The sequence below is a fragment of the Exophiala oligosperma genome, assembly GCF_000835515.1.
Source record: "Exophiala oligosperma strain CBS 72588 unplaced genomic scaffold supercont1.3, whole genome shotgun sequence".
Taxonomy (NCBI): Eukaryota; Fungi; Ascomycota; class Eurotiomycetes; order Chaetothyriales; family Herpotrichiellaceae; genus Exophiala; species Exophiala oligosperma.
The window spans coordinates 1,935,599-1,951,883 of record NW_015622820.1 but is presented as its reverse complement, the minus strand read 5'-3'; the positions used below and the strand labels follow the sequence as shown (position 1 = coordinate 1,951,883).

The following is a 16,285-nucleotide window of genomic DNA, read 5'->3' as shown; positions in this document are numbered from 1 at the left end:
GTCGTTGCCGTCGTCGCCAGGAGGAGGTGCTTTTCAACGTGGAATTTGTCGGCAAATGTCTTGCAATACGACGGATCGCGGTCGCTCTTGTCCTTCCCGCCCCGATCCACGGAAGAATAGACAAAGTACAGCACGCCGGCGTCGACCGAAGCGTCGATGAAGGCGCGGGCATCATCGAGCTCGGTCGGTCCGTGTGCTTGGGCCATGAAGACCGCCGTTTGTTTCAAGTCCACGCCGCGACTCTGAAGCTCTCCGATGATGGAATCTGGTTGCCCAAGCGACCCTGTGACGAGATTGACGCCACGTTCGGCGAGACGATGAGCCGTGGCCCCTGTGGAATCTCGAGTGATGACGTGGATGTTTCCGGGACTTACTGGCGTCGTCTCGTCTGCGAGCAACGCATCCACCACGGCGCCTCCTTGACGCCCTGTCCCACCTGCTACCAGAAATGTCTGCGGGATTGCCATACTTGGGCTACTCTTAACTCGGAACGGAACTTTGGGAAAGTGGATGATGTACTCGTGCAAGTGTTCATTGTGTGGTAGTTATATGGCCGAATCCATCTTGAGTCACCAGTCAACCCCTTGAGAAGATGAGCTGTATGTCTCGAGCGCCGCTCGAATGTCTCTGTCATCATGCGGAACGGTTTCCCTCGATCGGCACCGAGAAGACTGGACAGTCTTATCAGCTGAATAATCACTATCAAGAACTGGACATTTGTCATACGTGGTATAAAGCGTGCGAGTGGCTTAGAATTGGAACAGTCCGCAGAATGCTTGTGGAGTCGCTCGATAGGCAAAGTCAAGTACGATCATTCAGGAGTTCCTTTGTGGAGGAAAAGACATGACACAATCTAGCAGAGATGCATTGAGAAGACGACCATGATTTCAACCCTATCAAGGCCCAAAGAGAGCTCTGCCCCGGCCTTTATTACGGGTGCAGCTACCAATTGTGGCCTTATGATGAACCGTCAGAACAGCCTGAGCGTGATATGAAATCATTCCAGATGGTCATCCTCAGTTCCTTGAACGGCAGAGCTCTGCCAGACACCTGATACTCATCAGCTAAATCTTCAGTTACCTTGCATATTCTGAGCAGGCTGTGCTTGAAGACCACACGAAAATTGACCAGCTTCTCTTCTGGTGCATTCAGTGGGAATCTCACAGCCCATAAGCCCACGTCTGCAAGGAGTTTGTACTAAACATGTCTTCGATCATGATCTCATCGAAGTTGCCTTCCAATTCAGCGTCCTCTGCTGTCAATTCGAAATGGAACGTATGGTCTCCTTCGGAAAAGGAAACGTCCGTCACAAAGGGAAACCTATTTATGTCATTTAAATCAGGAGGATTTGATTGAGTTCCCTGTGACCGTGAACCTTGGTCATTCGTGGTTGGGCCGACGGTCGTGGACGACTGGTGGGAAGGTACATTGCGCGTACTAGATTGATCCACCAGAGGATCTTCCGACGAAGCCAGACGAAGCCGTGCTCGAGCAACGATTGCATCAAACATGCGCAATGACCATCTGACGCTATCCCAATGCTTTGAGCTCGCTCTCAGAAAGGCTAACCCGCTGTGGATGCTCGTTAGACTCAATTGCCGTTGTACTTGGCTTATCTTGGGGCCTAAGACGTGCTCGATGTGCATCGCAATGATGGCAGAAGCACATGTGGTTCTGCAGAAAATGACATTAGTGACGGCTCGGCTTCGAAAGTAAAGAAACAAGAAAGTCGGGAGGGAGATTGACAGACATTGAAAATGGACAAAACTCGATCAGGTCATACAGCATGACACGACGAAGGATTGAGTCAAGTTCCAACATGGCATTTTGTTGTTTCTGTGCAGCTTGCCCCTGAAAATCATCTTGCTGGTCGCCCGGCGGCAAGCTCGAAACATCTCGGTAAAAGAGACATTCAAATCGGTACGCTAGGGCTCGGAGCACGAGGATCCATATGTTATCACGCGACCACTGGAGGACAGTCTCGGTTCGAAGCTCAAGAGGCAGGCCTTCTCGCCATCGTACCATGCATGCTTCGATCTCGTCGCACGAGTTTCTCATTGGGGTTATGTCTGGACGTCGGAAGCATTCGACGTATCGGGCAGCTGTGAATTATGGGAATCAGCGTCACAGTCTCGAACGCACGAAAAAAAGATGGGCATACAAATTCGAGCCAATCGTGAGTAGTGCACGAGGAATGATTTTTCGAGCGAGGATATCGGTGCCAGCCCGAATTGAGTCAGTTGGTCGTCGGACTCGTCCTCCCAGTCCTCCTCAGTAACGTCAGGCATGTCGAGAAATCGATCGTCCAATGCACGGATGTTCAAGCGTCCAGCCATCACCATGATGATATCTCGGGAGTACATGACCCAGAAGATTCTCGAGAACAGTCTCCTCCTCCCCGGATCGAGCTGATGCACAATCTGCTTGCGGTGGAGTCCCATCTGCGTGGCGATCCTGACGGCGTTGCTCAACCAGTATCGGAGATCTTTGTCCAGCCCGAATGCGAAATATTGGGACGTCAGGATCAAAGATCCTTGGAGTATACACGTCTGCGATCTTTCGCCGCCTAGATCGTAGAGCAATTGGGCCTTGAAGAACAGCGACTTTTGAGCTTCAGAACGGTCGGCATAACCTAGGTCGGCAAGTAGCTCGGAAGAAGCGTACGGGACAACGCTCGCGAAGATACATTGTAGTAAGAAAGTTGAGCATCTTCCTCCTGACAGCTGCTTCATGAACGATAGCCGATCCAAAACAGGAAGATACGGGTACAATCGCTGGAACCAGAGCCGCACTAACTTCTCACTGTATTCTCAGCGGGTTAGAGAGAACGATCCGGTGAGCACACAAAGATGGAATGTGATGCTTACCATGTTGGCAAAAGTGGAAGGTCGTAAGCACCCACACTTTGTAGGTATTCCACCGACTTAATGTCAGGGGCGTTGCCAGGGCCTGGCCTGGCACCCTTTTTAGATTCACGCAACAAGAGTCGCACGAACCTACGCGGCTTCTGATGGCTCAACGCCTGACCAAGAATCGTGGTCGGATCGACGCCACCGTGATACGTGAAGACTTCTCTCCCCTGCTGCGACACCGACGATTCAGTGTCCGGGTCAGCAGCGTCGTCGTCTTCGGCGCGAGCGATCCGTAGGCATGTCTCTAATTGACTATCTTCTTCCGTCACGCCTTCACCGTCAGCAAACTGTCGGAAGCTGGTCGCCGATGTGCTGATTGTCGGCGCACTGCATGTGGCAGAATTGGATGGGCTGTGGTCGCCAGGCAGGATGAAGCTTGAAGCGGCATGATTCGAAGCAACACGATTCGCCGTTGTCAGTGGCCGTTGTTGCACATCAGTACTGCTCTCCGGTCTCTTGCGGGACTTGCGTCTCCTTCCTCACAAAATCAGAGTCCAGCAGAGAGCCAGGCGAGGGAGGGTATCATGACTTACGCCGAAGATCGGTCCGGCAACGGGACCCATTCACAGGCCACAACACGTCCATGCTGGATACATCGTGAGCAAGGTAGTCCGGTGAAGCTCGCGTTGCACTTGACCTTGCGCTCGTGACAAGGAATACAAGCTCGAGGTCTTCTGATTTCGCTGGTACTTCGGTCATACGGACCGTTGATGGAAGCCATACCGAGAGACCGACGTGTCGACGGCGCCGCCCAGATCGCGGGCAGTGGCCTCTCAAGATGAGCTTCACCCTGCGATTCTCGTCGGTGGCAGCCTCATTTTCTCGAGGAAGTCATCCAGTTGGGGCTGTCAAAGTCGGCGCCGAGTCCGTTTCTCGGCTGCAAGTCGTGATGGGTGGGTCGGCTCTCTCGGCTGACAAATATCTCGTAATGGCGGAATATCCCATAACAAGTCGGCGCCGAATGGAAAGTCAGGGTCTACAAGGTCAAAATTGCCTGAACGCCGTGGACTAGGGCATCCTTTGTGCAGGGAAATCCCTTTTTGAGAGTCTTTGTGTCAACCAGTCTGCAAAAGCTTGCTGTCTCAGTGCCTCGGTGAGGAGCCAACCCCATGCGAAGTAGTTGTCTCCGGGCAGATGAGCACACCTCATTTGTAATTGCTATAGAAATCTGGATGTCGCTGTACTGCCTCAGGCAGGCTGAAGCCCTTTTGGACGTCAGCTAAGACGCCGTCGCTTGCTCTCTTCAGAACTGGCAGCAATTTATACACGGCTTGTAGTTGTGCCTTGGGTATCACGACGACCGCTCCATCTTCCTCATCCGCACAAAGGATGTCACCAGGGTTGACAGTGACATCGCCCACCTTTAAGGAGATGTCGTATGCCCACGGCTTTGCCTCCAGTGACGGTGGTGCAGCAGATACACCCGTGGACCATGCTTGGAATGAACCTTCTTCACAGACCTCCCGGCAGGACTTCAAGTCTCGTATTCTTCCATCAGCCACTACACCGAGGATTCCACGCTTCTGAAGTCTGGTGACCATTATGTCCCCCAGTATGGCGGAGATGTGCTCCTTTGGCTGCTGTATCAGGACGACAGCTCCTGGAGGCGGACAGTCCGTCCAGTTCTTTCCCTGGGGAATATTGGAGGCCTGTGGCAGTGGAGGGACAAAGCTTGACGCATCGCTCCACGACTTGGGCACCAAGACAACAGTGCTGACCGGAGCCACAATCCGGTGTGGCTTGCGTGACAGACCTTGTAACGGAGCTATACACTTGATATCAGCTCCTTCCAAGGCTGTCAGAGAGGTCCAACTTTACCTAGATCTACCAGAAATCCTGCAGCAGGGACATTCAATTTCAGGAGTGCATCTGATATCTAAGGCCGATCAGCTTGATGGACAAAAGAGGGACAACCTCCTATGCTGTGCGACGTTCACCTACGTCACAAGCAGAATAGTCTCGCTGAAGGGTGGCACAGATAGACTGCACACTTAAATTCTGGGACGAAGCCATCTTGGTCGGATTGAACATCAAGCTTTCCCCTGAAAAGGGAGGATCGTATAATGAGTACCTTGTCTTGTTTATATGTCTCTGACGAATTTGGGCGATGATTGCGCCAATCCCTGTATACTTAAGGGGACAGTACATTGAGAGGGGTACATCCACCCAGTGATATTCTTCGAAGGTCGCCCCACGACCATGGAGTATTTGCTACAACTCTCCATGTACACTTCAACAGACTTCGAATTAGAGCAGCACAGTTAGAATTGGCTCGCTATACTTTGCAAAGGCTGCTAGATCTTGTAGAATTATCACAATGATAGCTTTGGCCGAGTTCACGGGTATGGGCATACGTTCCAACTACCCTATGTATAGCACTATTCATGGTCACTTCACCACCTCAGTATTCAAATCCTCTGGCCATCGAGGTTGGTCGACTCCATTTCCACGGGTTCCGACATTATAGCGAAGTGTGACGGTCCCAGGTGGAAATTGCAGGACGGGTTTGGGAACGCGCAGCTTCAAGCCTCCCAGTGCGCCCGAGGATCGAACCTCAAAGAAGTTGAGATCAAACAAACCTTCTCGCTGGAACATCTTCATGTATCGTGGCAGCGTGAAATTCATGTTGTGGTGGTTTCGAAATACCTCGCGGCCATTGCGATTCCAAACCTCTTCCCAGACGTCCTGAGGGTACTCCCCAATTCGTTCAGCGAGCCAACGATTATAGTAATTCAAGGCGGTATCGACAAGGTAGGAGCCCCCGTCTTTTGCTTGGAGCACGAGGGCTTGGAGGACCGCGCAACAGCCTGCGACGCCCGTACAATAGTCCGAATTAGGTAGCACTGGGGTGACAGCCTCATCGTTGCCCATGGCTCGTCCGAACCCCATCGAAACCCCAGAACATGCGTCGCTAATCGGCTGCCAGCCACTGCGATGAGACCATGGCCCGACCCAGCCGTAGCAATTCTCACGCACGTAGATAAATCCTCGGCCTCGTTCTTTGCCGATATTGAAGATATCTTCATATCCAACACCATGCTTATCAAGGACGTAAGGTCTATAGCCATTGACAACCACATCTGCCTCCCAAAGAAGCTCTTTGAGCTTGAACTTATCCTCAGGCTCTCGCAGGTCAAGATGGCAATTCCACTTACCCCAATTCAAGTCGGGATGCAAGCCAGAGAAGTCAGCAATGTGTGGTCCGGTGACTCGCATCACGCTTGCTCCGAGCTCAGCAAGACTGCGCCCGATTGAGGGTCCGGCAACAATCCTTGTGAAGTCGACGATCTTTAATCCCGCTAGTGGACGTTCGACCGATGTGCTTTCCACACTTCTCCACCATCCAGACCGCAATGCAGGGTCCAGATACGGGTGTATCTGGTACAGACCGATGTGCTCCGTGGCTTTGCCTTGCTCAGTGTTGGCGTACTCTCCGGTAGTCCAACAGACTGTGGCCGCTTGCTTAGCACCTTCATTCAACTGTTGATCCCATTCAATCGCATCTTTTTCTGCTATCTTGTCGAAAAAGGGCTCCCACGATGACTCCACAGTGTCGAGATCCGGGATGTCTCGCGGGAGACCGATTGCTCGAAGTGATGGATCTGGATTCAAGCTGGCATGTAAATGGAAACAGCGACCACCACGAGCTTTGTAGATGTTTGTTACCGACTTGCGGTAATTTGAAGATACCTGCTCATGCAAGTCCCAGCTTGGAAAATACTTCGAATGAGCTTTGTTGAGTTCGCGAAGTTCCGTTGGCTGGATAGGGCCGTTCTCATCTTTGGGGCTGACTTCGCAAATGATGGCGGACATCAGGAACAACTGTGCATGATCGGTGTTTATGTGGACTTCCTGAGGCGCAATGCCATACTTCTCGACAAGCAAATGATTGATGAGAATGGCCTCCAGGCCCTTGAGCGAAGCAATGCTTTCTGCAAGGCGCCAGTTGATCGCCATACGGGGTTCATCGTGACCGCTAAACTTTACCAGATCCAAGTATTTGTGACATTGAGCAGGAAGGTCCTTGTGGCCAGGATGATTTAGAATCATGTCCTTTAGCGCCCGCTTGGACTCAGCAGGAACAGAGTAATCCCGCGATATTGAGCCCATGTTCGAGCTAGGTCTCGTGTGTGGGTTATGACTGCCTGTATCATGTGAAATGACAGACTCTGTTGGGTCGTTGCGGATATATGTTCGACGGACACTGTCTTATGCCGAGGCAACGATGATTGGGGGCTATCGTTGAGGCTAGTCTAATGACTGAGCAAGACCGGCGCCGACCGTTGAATGTGTTTGAGTCTCTCTAACTCTGCAATCATGTGAATCAGTGCTTCACAGTGTGAGATAAGTCGGCGCCGACGTACAAACACAAACCATGCTCAAGTGGAGACCTTTATGATTCTAGGCTCTGGCAGATAGATACCTGCTGAGCCTCCCTCAGTTGTGAGAACATGGTGCATACAGAATCAAGCAATGAGTCTCAATTGAGATCAGGCCGATTGGGCCGAGACCCCTTCTTGGGAGCCGACCAGCTCAAGTTGGTGACCCACTACTACAGAATCTGGGGTTCACAGCCAGGGGAAGCAGGAGACTCTTGGTCAGGATGCAAATGTCTTACCACCCAAAGCTCATGGGTGCTCTCTCCATTCCGCTGTCTATAAGTACTCGAGTGCTCCGTCTGATGAGCTTGGGCTCTCGACCCAGGAGGTACTTAGTCAACTATCACTATGAGCTACATCAACGGCAAGAAGGATGGCGTAAAGCCAGAGCACGATGAAAGCATTGCAACTAACACCACCATCACGGCCCAGGAGCATTCGATGCTAAGCAAGGACATCACTGCCAGCGTTACCCCTTTCCTAGTGTTCTTCTCCGTGTGGACTGCTCTATCCGGATGGATGCTCAACTTCGACGTTGGCTATACCGGAACCGTGTACCAAATGCAGGCATTCAACAAGGCGTATGGTCATTGTGAGACTATCCCATCGAATGCGACCCCAGGTGCTCCCCCAGATGCCCCTGGCATGGTCGAGTATTGCAGCCTTTCTGCCACTGCTCAAAGCGTGGGTGGCTCTGTCTACATGCTCTTCATGGGCTTGGGTGCTGCCATCTCCGGCATCACAGGTCACTACCTCGGCCGCCGAGGTGCCCTTCAGCTGGGTTGCTTGATTATCATTGTCGGCGCTTCAGGCATGCTTGGGACCGCGGAGAATTACACGGCCTATGTCGTCTGTAAATGCATCGGCGCAGTCGGTATGGGCCAACTCCAGACACTGGGACCCATGTACGGCGTCGAAGTCACTCCACCCAGCAGGCGTGGATCCCTGGTCGCCCTGTTCGCCGCAGGTCAGTGTGTGGGACAACTCGCCGTTGCCGCAGTTTGCCTAGGTTCCTCCTCGTTCTTGAGCAATTGGTCCTGGAAGACGCCTATCCTATGCCAGATTCCGACTGCGCTGGTGTACAGTGTTGTGCTTTTCCTCTTCCCAGAGTCGCCTCGATGGCTTCTGCTCCGGAACAAGGAAGAGGCGGCACGAAAGTCCTTTGGCCGTTACTACCACAAAGCTCCCGACTCTATTGAAGTGGTAACCCAGGTCAAAGAAGTGCAATCGGCAATCGAAGTGGAGAGAATCATTTCATCGACCACCAAATGGACCGAGATCTTCCACCGTAGCAACCTTCGTCGTACGCTCATTGCCACAACTATCCCCACAGCAGGATCGCTCTCCGGTGGCTTTGCTATTTTCACCTACGCCGCCATCTTTCTCTCCGGAGTCGGCATCAGTGACCCATTCCTCATCAATGTTATCATCAACGCTTGCATTGTTGCTGGCGCTGTGGTTGGGCCTTTTGCCGTTGATTTCTTGGGTCGCCGCAGAACTATGTTGACAGGCTTCGGATGCATGTCCATCTGTATGCTCATCTTTGCCGTCGTCAGTTCAGCTTTGGGAGCTGGCAACGACACAGCCAAAAAAGCCGTAGTTGCATTCCTCTGCATCTGGTCCTTTTTCTTTGGGGGATTCATTGCGCCGACGATGTGGACTGCCTCTGCAGAAATGCACTCAATTCGTTTGCGGACTTATGGCCAGGCGTTTGCCATTACAGTCAACAACGTCTTCCAATTCGGCTGCAACTTTTGGACCCCATACATGATCAACCCGGCCTACGGCAACTGGGGAACGAATGTGGGCTACTTTTACTTTGCCGTGGAGGTGGCCATCTTCGTCACCATCTTCCTGATTGTGCCCGAGAATGCTCGGCTCACACTGGAGCAAGTTGATGACTTTTTCCAACGGGATGGAAAAGCCTGGCACACCTCCCTGGCGAAGAACAAGGTTATCGCAAAACAAGAAACGTCTCAATCTATTGCTACTATTGCTACATAGTACTTCTCGTGCAGGGCCTTCACAGGCTCTTGTGTCAATACTTGATCAATACGCAATATGTGGGCTTGCTCGCTGCGCTTCGGATATGATAGCTCCACTACCAGGGGCTGTGGCTTAGTCGGCTTTGTGAAGGCCAGCCCATACACATAATGGAGGTAGATTTCTAGATCTGCCGAAACTTCATCTGTCACCGACCGAGCCTTGTGGTCTTCAAACCTATTGAAATGTACGTGTGCTATAGTATCGGAATTAATAATATATTCTTGAGCGGTAGTCAATGAACAGGACTCTGCAACTCCGGCAATCTACCTACCAAGTTCAAAATACATGTCGCTGGGACTGTCGGAGACATGGCAGCAATTTCAATCTACGAAAGGTTGGACTGATTGGATCGTCGTCTAGACTGGGTATGTTGCATTTGCTTGTAGTCTGTCTGGATGGTAGTTTCGGCGCCGAAGAATACGAGGGTCGTGTGCTTGGTCGGCTGCATTCGCATTCTGCCCCCCAATAATCAATTGAACACACAACCGTCCCGTCTTCGAACGTGGATTCATGTTCTAGACGCAGCGAAAGATATTGTGTGGTTTATCCAAACTTTGCTCAAAACCGGCCTTGAGGACTTTTTGCAACTCGCGAGGACAAAACCTGAGTCTGATTTTGCCGTTCGATCACGAGTTACACACACGTACATACAGGACTCAGGATAATCGACCTTTGTTTCGATCTGATCAGATCTACCGTCATACATAACAAATGTCTCGTCAATACCAATTCGATCCCAACTTTACCAACGCTGTTGTCAATGCAACAGGCCCCAAAAGCGATGCGAGGCTGCGAAAAATTGTAGCGAGCTTGACAAGGCACCTGCATGACTTCTGTCGAGAAAACCTAATCACGGCCGACGACTTTCGGAAAGCAATTGAATTGGTAGGTTGCTCACTCACTCATCTTTACAAATCTTTTGCCACAGGCACCCATGTTGCTCACGGGCTCCCCCCCCCCCTTCAAAGGGCCAGCTTCTTCTTCCTATATGCCGTTTGCCTGGGAATCTGCGCTAAAGATTGGATTCTGGTTCGTACAGCTGAACTGGTCGGGGCGAATGTCAGATGACAAGCGAAACGAGGGAAATCTACTAGCCAATGTCCTGGGCCTTGAAGCACTGGTGGACGAAATCAGCCATGTTGTCGCGGACGATGGAGCCACGGAGCCTACGGTGCTAGGACCCTTCTGGCGCGAGAACGCCCCGAGACGCTCGATGGGTGACAGTATCGTCTCCGGTATCGAAGCCGGTGACTTCACTTTCATGTCCGGCCGCGTTCTCGACGCCAGCACGGGCGAGCCGGTGGAAAAGGCCGTGATCGATATCTGGGAGACGGCGCCCAACGGCAAATACGAACAACAAGACCCCTACCAAGTGGACATGAACTTGAGGGGTCTCTTCACCACCGGGAAGGACGGTACGTACAGCTTCTACTGTCTTCGACCGACCACGTACTCGATCCCCGTCGACGGGCCGGCCGGGCTCCTGTTGCAGCTCTTGGATCGTCACACCATGAGGCCGGCGCATATCCATTTCATGATCCAGGCACCAGGCTACAAGACGATAATCACAGAGCTTTTCGATAGACGGGACAAGCACGTATTTGACGACAGCGTTTTCGCCGTCAGGAACAGCCTGGTTGTTGATTTCCTGCCTCTCGAGGATAACCCCAAGGCTCAATTTCAACTCCAATACGACTTCAAGTTGGCCAAAGCATGAGTAGAGAAGGGCCCTATAGGAATGCACAGAGACCAATATGAACAACAACGCCCTACTGAATGGAAGTGGAGGGTCTTTTTGCGTCGATGAATTTGGTCTGGAGGGTTCTCTGAAGACCACGATGCCAGTCTTTGGAAAGTGTTGTTGGAAGAAGGGTGATGCTGTCCAACGATAATGCCTCCGGCCAAAGTTCCCAGGGATAACATAAAATACCTACTATACTGTAGTAATATTATGATGCCTTTTCGCCTTGTGGGTAACGAAACCGCTTTCCGATGCCGACAAAGAGGTATCTAACATTTCCAAATGCTTGTCCCGTGTGAACATTGGAGGACAAGACTTTTAGGAATCCGTACTCCGGCGCCGATGCGCCCACATGCTAGCAAGCCTCCATTTTGTCATCACAAGTTGTCGGCGCCGACCTGTCGCGACGTTCAATAAAGTATTGCCAGGTCAGTTTTAACTCCAGACTTCTGCCCTGGCCCACTTTCTCCGCGTAGGAACTTGCGTCAAATGGAATTCCGCGGCTTAGAAAGACGTTCTCCGCTTACATGCAGATGAGGATCAATTGATATACAGGCAGAGGTCAGATTGGTATCGTCCTCTTCTGGACATTGTGCAGTGCTAGGAGGTGATAGAGGACGGTGATAGTCAGACCTGCTTAGAAAGGTTTTGCTCCAAACATAATGCAACGCGAAGCATTGTCCAACATTGAGGTCCTGATCGTCGGTGCTGGCTTAGGAGGTTTGGTAGCAGCAATTGAATGCTACAGGCAAGGCCACTCCCCCAGAGTGGTGGAAAGCAGGAACGAGGCTGAGGGGGTTGGTGAGTGTGTGGTTCTTCAAAGTTGCGAGACCTCGAATCCAGGATTGACCGTCTCACCCTCCCAACGCAGGAGACTTTCTCGGCATCGGACCATCCGCCATCAATCATTTTCAGAAATGGCCTCCAATGGCTGAAACTTACAGAAATATCATCTACAAACCAGACATGATCATGTACACGTACGATGGAACCTTGATTGGGGGCCCACTCAGGCTCTCTGAAGCTTCACATTGGCGACCAGTTCCAGTGAGCCGACCCAAACTGGCCAGAGCATTATATGATCACGCCCTTTCGCTAGGCATACCGATCATGTTTGGGAAGCGGATAGCGGAGTATGGAGAGTCTGAAGACAAGGCCTACGCGATTGACGACCGGGGAGAGCGTTTCGACGCGGATGTCGTGGTTGCCGCTGACGGGATCGGAACGAAGGCAGGAAAGATTGTCCCGGGGAAAGCAAAGGCCGTGAGTAGTGGATGGTCAGTGTATCGCGTTTCTTACCCCACGATGATCCTCCAGGAAGATCCTGTCCTTTCGAAATACTATTCCTTCCATACAGAGGATCAACCGGACTACTGCGACGTGTTCATGAGCCCCAAGGGTCAAGTTATCATCTTGGTATCTCGCGACCTCACCACATGGCTTTTTACTCATGAGGTGAGAATAAATCCATGATACAGGGTACCTAGTCCAAGCTAACCGGGTGCAAAAGGACAAAGGCGAGGCAGAGGAAACGTGGACGACGCGTAAGGATTCTTCACTTGCCCTGCAATGTCTCCAGGAGACTGGACTCGAATGGGACGAGAGGATACCGGCAATCATGAAAAGAACTCCACCTGGCACCATTGTCGACTACAAAATCACCTGGCGAGACCCCAATCCTACGTGGACGTCACCGGGTGGAAGGGTGATAAAAATCGGTGACGCGGCGCACGCATTCATCCCAAATTCGACCAACGGCGCAACACAAGCCATGGAGGATGGAATTTCTCTGGCGGCCTGTTTGAAACTCTCCGGCAAGAATAACATCACTCTGGCTACCAGGGTTCATACGAAGTTGAGGTACAAACAGCTTTCTCCTATCGATTTTCTTTGGCAATCACTGAGCGTTTTACTAACCCCGCTTTCTCTAGGTTTGAAAGAAGTTCATGTGCCCAGAAACAAGGCTTTAGGAACAAGGAAAAATGGGAAAAGGACTTTGACCTGATACGGAAAGACCCTCTCGCCGCGGCCAAGTCGGTAGGTCGCTGGACCAGCGAACACAACCCCGAGCAATACGTATACGACAAGTGGCAGGCGGCAGTCAATCACATTGTCAGCGGAGCACCCTTCCAAAATACAAATTTACCACCAGGGTACGAGTACGAACCCTGGACGATGGATTCGTTGAACCTGCTGGCGGGAATGAATAATGGTGAGATTCCAGCCGATCCAGGGGACTGGGACTGAGAAAAGCTATGCATATACGTGAAATCGAAAGAGCAGAGTAGCTTTGATCTGCCTAAATCCTTTATTGGCGCCGTGGACATTTCAAGAGAAATTTCTCGGGCCCGACTGCGTTCTGAAATTCTTCCGAGATAAGATTTCTGTCGAAGAACCTGATAATAATCGAAAAAAACCACGATATTTAGATTTCCTAATTAGTACTAGAAATATGACTGATCCTGAAGAAAACGCCCTTCTCTGCAGATTTACCTTCCACCAGTTGCACTCAGGGCGTGTCTGTAACTCGACAACAATAACCTCGAACTCAGAGGTACTCCTTGCACGGTAGTGACTCTTTCTAGGCTCGCGCTGCGAGCCTTGCAACGCTTCTGCAGCCTCTATAGACGTTCTTGTTCACTTGTACTGTAGCCTTCTGTCTATAGTCATCGATTAATCGCCCTTACTGCCTGACACTCGTACGGGCCTTCATAGGGCATCAAGATTAATTCCGTGACTAGAACTTCGCAAAACCTGATTAATTGGATGCATGTCTATTTACTTGTTGCTCTACTCCGCAGGAAAGGCAGAGGCACTCACTCACATCTTTATGCGTACTCATATGACATCAGCCAATCGTAGCACCCTTGGTAGGAGCCCCTGCTTTTCTCGCTACAAATAGGCAGACTAGACTGACTATACCTTGATTCTAGAACCATTGTCGGTACACGCGAGCTTCACCTTTTCAGCAAAGGAAGCTAGCTTCCTCTTTGAACGAGATTCGAAAACGAGACTCAATTTGTTTTTTTATTCAAAAAAAAAACAAACTCGGTGGGGGCCAGTGAAGCTTGAAGCTCCGCTTAGGTCAAGTACTTGAAGACCTACTAATTAACTGAGTACATGCAGATAGCCACGTTGAAGGGGAATTTCCGAATGTCAACGACAAATACTTGAGTTCTCTCATGCAGATACCTAGGTAGGTTGCTAGCAACAGGAGACACTGTACGAATGTGGTAGCCCATCACAAGTTAGAGAATGAGTGTTTTGGTCTTAACAGTTACTAGTAGTATTCGAATTCGGCAGTGCCAATCTGTACTTGGTCCCTAGTTTTGTCCAACTTTTGAGGGAGGAATTTCTTGAATGTGCTGGCGAAGTAGTGCCATATTGATGAGAAAAAAACATTTGACAACCTATACTATTCGCACGACGGGCTTATGGAAGTACTTCAAGAACTGGCTAATGCACCAGAATCAGGGAAGAATTTGACCTAGGCACCTGACGCTTGAAGTATCTGCGGCATTTCTGTACATCTCTGTAGCGTTTTACCCCGATTACTGGTATTTATTTCTATTGCCTAGTCCGGGCACCAAAACGCTTGGAATGAGCAGTGCGTAATATCTCTCGAGACGATCCAGGGGATTGATACTTTTGTATCTAGTTAATTCTCGCCTCTTCGTCCATGATGCCATGGAAGAAGATGTTGCGAGTATGTACCCCATTGATACAATAACAAGATACATACCGAACAAGCCACGTTTGCTTAGACAGTAGTCTTACTGTCTCTAAATAACCCACCCCAGTCTCCAAGTAGGTTGGCCTCCTGTTCTGTATTTCTCCCAAGATTTCCGCCGACTTGAGTGCACGTGTCTCTTGACCCAGATGACTTGAGGTCAGTCAAGTTGTCAGATTTTCGGTCGACTATCACCGCAGTACCCTTGAGTGATTGTTCAACCACCTTTCTTGATGCCTCCTGTAGTTGCCTTTCCCAGATTGTCAGCAGCCATCTTGCCATCGATCAAATTCTTGGACAGCTTCAATGTGACCTTGGACCGTTCCATGTCCACCACCTTTCTCATGCGGTCGATGTCTCCGTGCAAGCCCTCAGAGAGCTTGACATTTGCCGCAGTGTAAGGCTTTTCAATCAAGTATGTGTCCGAAATGAGCATGACGTTGCCAACCCAGCGCGCCGGATGTGTTCTCGAGAGCGCATCAAAAAGGGCCTGGTCTGTAGGTGTAGTTCCCTTTGGTCCCAACCGGGCTTGAGCAGTCTGTTGCGCAGAGATGTTTCTTGCCAAGCGAGCCTGTACGGCATTGGTATCGATCGTGTTAAGAGCAGGGTTAGTTATCTCGGTAGGCTGCTGAGGAAGAGAAAGGACCTGGAAGCCGGTGATCTGTGAGATTGGAAGAAATCGATACGATCCTGTAGGGGCCACGAGAGAGGTCGATGTAGTACCGTTTGAAGGAACTGAAGTCGTATTGAGGACGAGCAGGCTGGTCAAAGGGTCGGCCGTGTAGACAGTGCCCTCGACGGATACCTGACTCGGTGCACCGGTCGTCACACGTATTCTGCAGCAGAGTGAGTGAAGGGTCCATTCTCATGGCGATATTATTCTTACCTGCTTCCGATGACTTGTTGCAGGGCGATGTCCAGAGGCACAGGGGACGCAGCCGGTTGCACAGGCTCACCTTTCGGCAAGGCGACCGGTACTCTTGCTCCTGCATTCTGGCGCTTCGAGTCTGTCGCCATTCTCAGGAAAATGACACAGACTCCAAGTGTATAGCGTCTCTTCTCAAAAGCATCAAGCAAGCCGTCGGCGGCGGCTAAGGTGGAGGTGTGGAGAAGGAGAGGAAGGACAGTGTCAAGTATGGCGCGAAGAGACAGTGACAGCCAGACTAACTTGAAGCCGAGCAGTCACGATGGTCTATAGCTTCGATCGAACGCCAATCCACACTGATACGCCAGGCGCCAGAACGACAGCGCTGTGTGAGAATGAAGCGCAAGGCGAGCCGATGGGAGGCGCGAAGTCAAATTATTTGGATGAAGTCGAGTCGAGCGCAGGACAATTTCCCTAAATTCCAGTGGTCTTTTCCTGATCGAGCGTGTCGCACAAGGTTCTCGCCGAATCTCCTTCTCCGCACCTTCTACGGAGGGCCATTTAGACATTTCGTACCAAACACCCTGAGGTCAGGCACTCAAACGGCTCAAC

General features: G+C 51.1%; 3 protein-coding genes across 3 annotated transcripts; 1 reads left to right on the top strand and 2 right to left on the bottom strand.

Annotated features, from left to right (window-relative positions):
- Positions 1–1,160: 1,160 nt before the first annotated feature.
- On the bottom strand, positions 1,161–3,633 carry PV06_03493 (uncharacterized protein; the record flags this gene model as incomplete). Its single annotated transcript, XM_016404287.1, has 5 exons — positions 1,161–1,674; positions 1,751–2,102; positions 2,162–2,802; positions 2,868–3,386; positions 3,446–3,633. The coding sequence occupies 5 exons, from the start codon at positions 3,631–3,633 to the stop codon at positions 1,161–1,163; spliced, it is 2,214 nt and encodes a 737-aa protein (XP_016265292.1).
- Positions 3,634–10,048: 6,415 nt separating this feature from the next.
- Positions 10,049–11,054, top strand: PV06_03492 (uncharacterized protein; the record flags this gene model as incomplete). The annotated part of the gene is made up of 2 exons (XM_016404286.1): positions 10,049–10,222; positions 10,377–11,054. The coding sequence occupies 2 exons, from the start codon at positions 10,049–10,051 to the stop codon at positions 11,052–11,054; spliced, it is 852 nt and encodes a 283-aa protein (XP_016265291.1).
- Positions 11,055–14,567: 3,513 nt separating this feature from the next.
- On the bottom strand, positions 14,568–16,266 carry PV06_03491 (uncharacterized protein). Its single transcript, XM_016404285.1, has 2 exons — positions 15,695–16,266; positions 14,568–15,644 (listed from the first exon to the last, which is right to left on the bottom strand). Exons 1-2 carry the CDS (start codon positions 15,823–15,825, stop codon positions 15,026–15,028), a joined length of 750 nt encoding a protein of 249 aa, XP_016265290.1. The 5' UTR covers positions 15,826–16,266; the 3' UTR covers positions 14,568–15,025.
- Between the last annotated feature and the right edge of the window lie 19 nt (positions 16,267–16,285).

Coding starts and splice junctions, on each gene's coding strand:
- PV06_03491 (XM_016404285.1), bottom strand. CDS start 15,825: ATGGCGACAGACTCGAAGCGCCAGAATGCAGGAGCAAGAGTACCGGTC. Junction 15,645..15,694: donor CAACAAGTCATCGGAAGCAG/GTAAGAATAATA, acceptor ACTCTGCTGCAG/AATACGTGTGACGACCGGTG.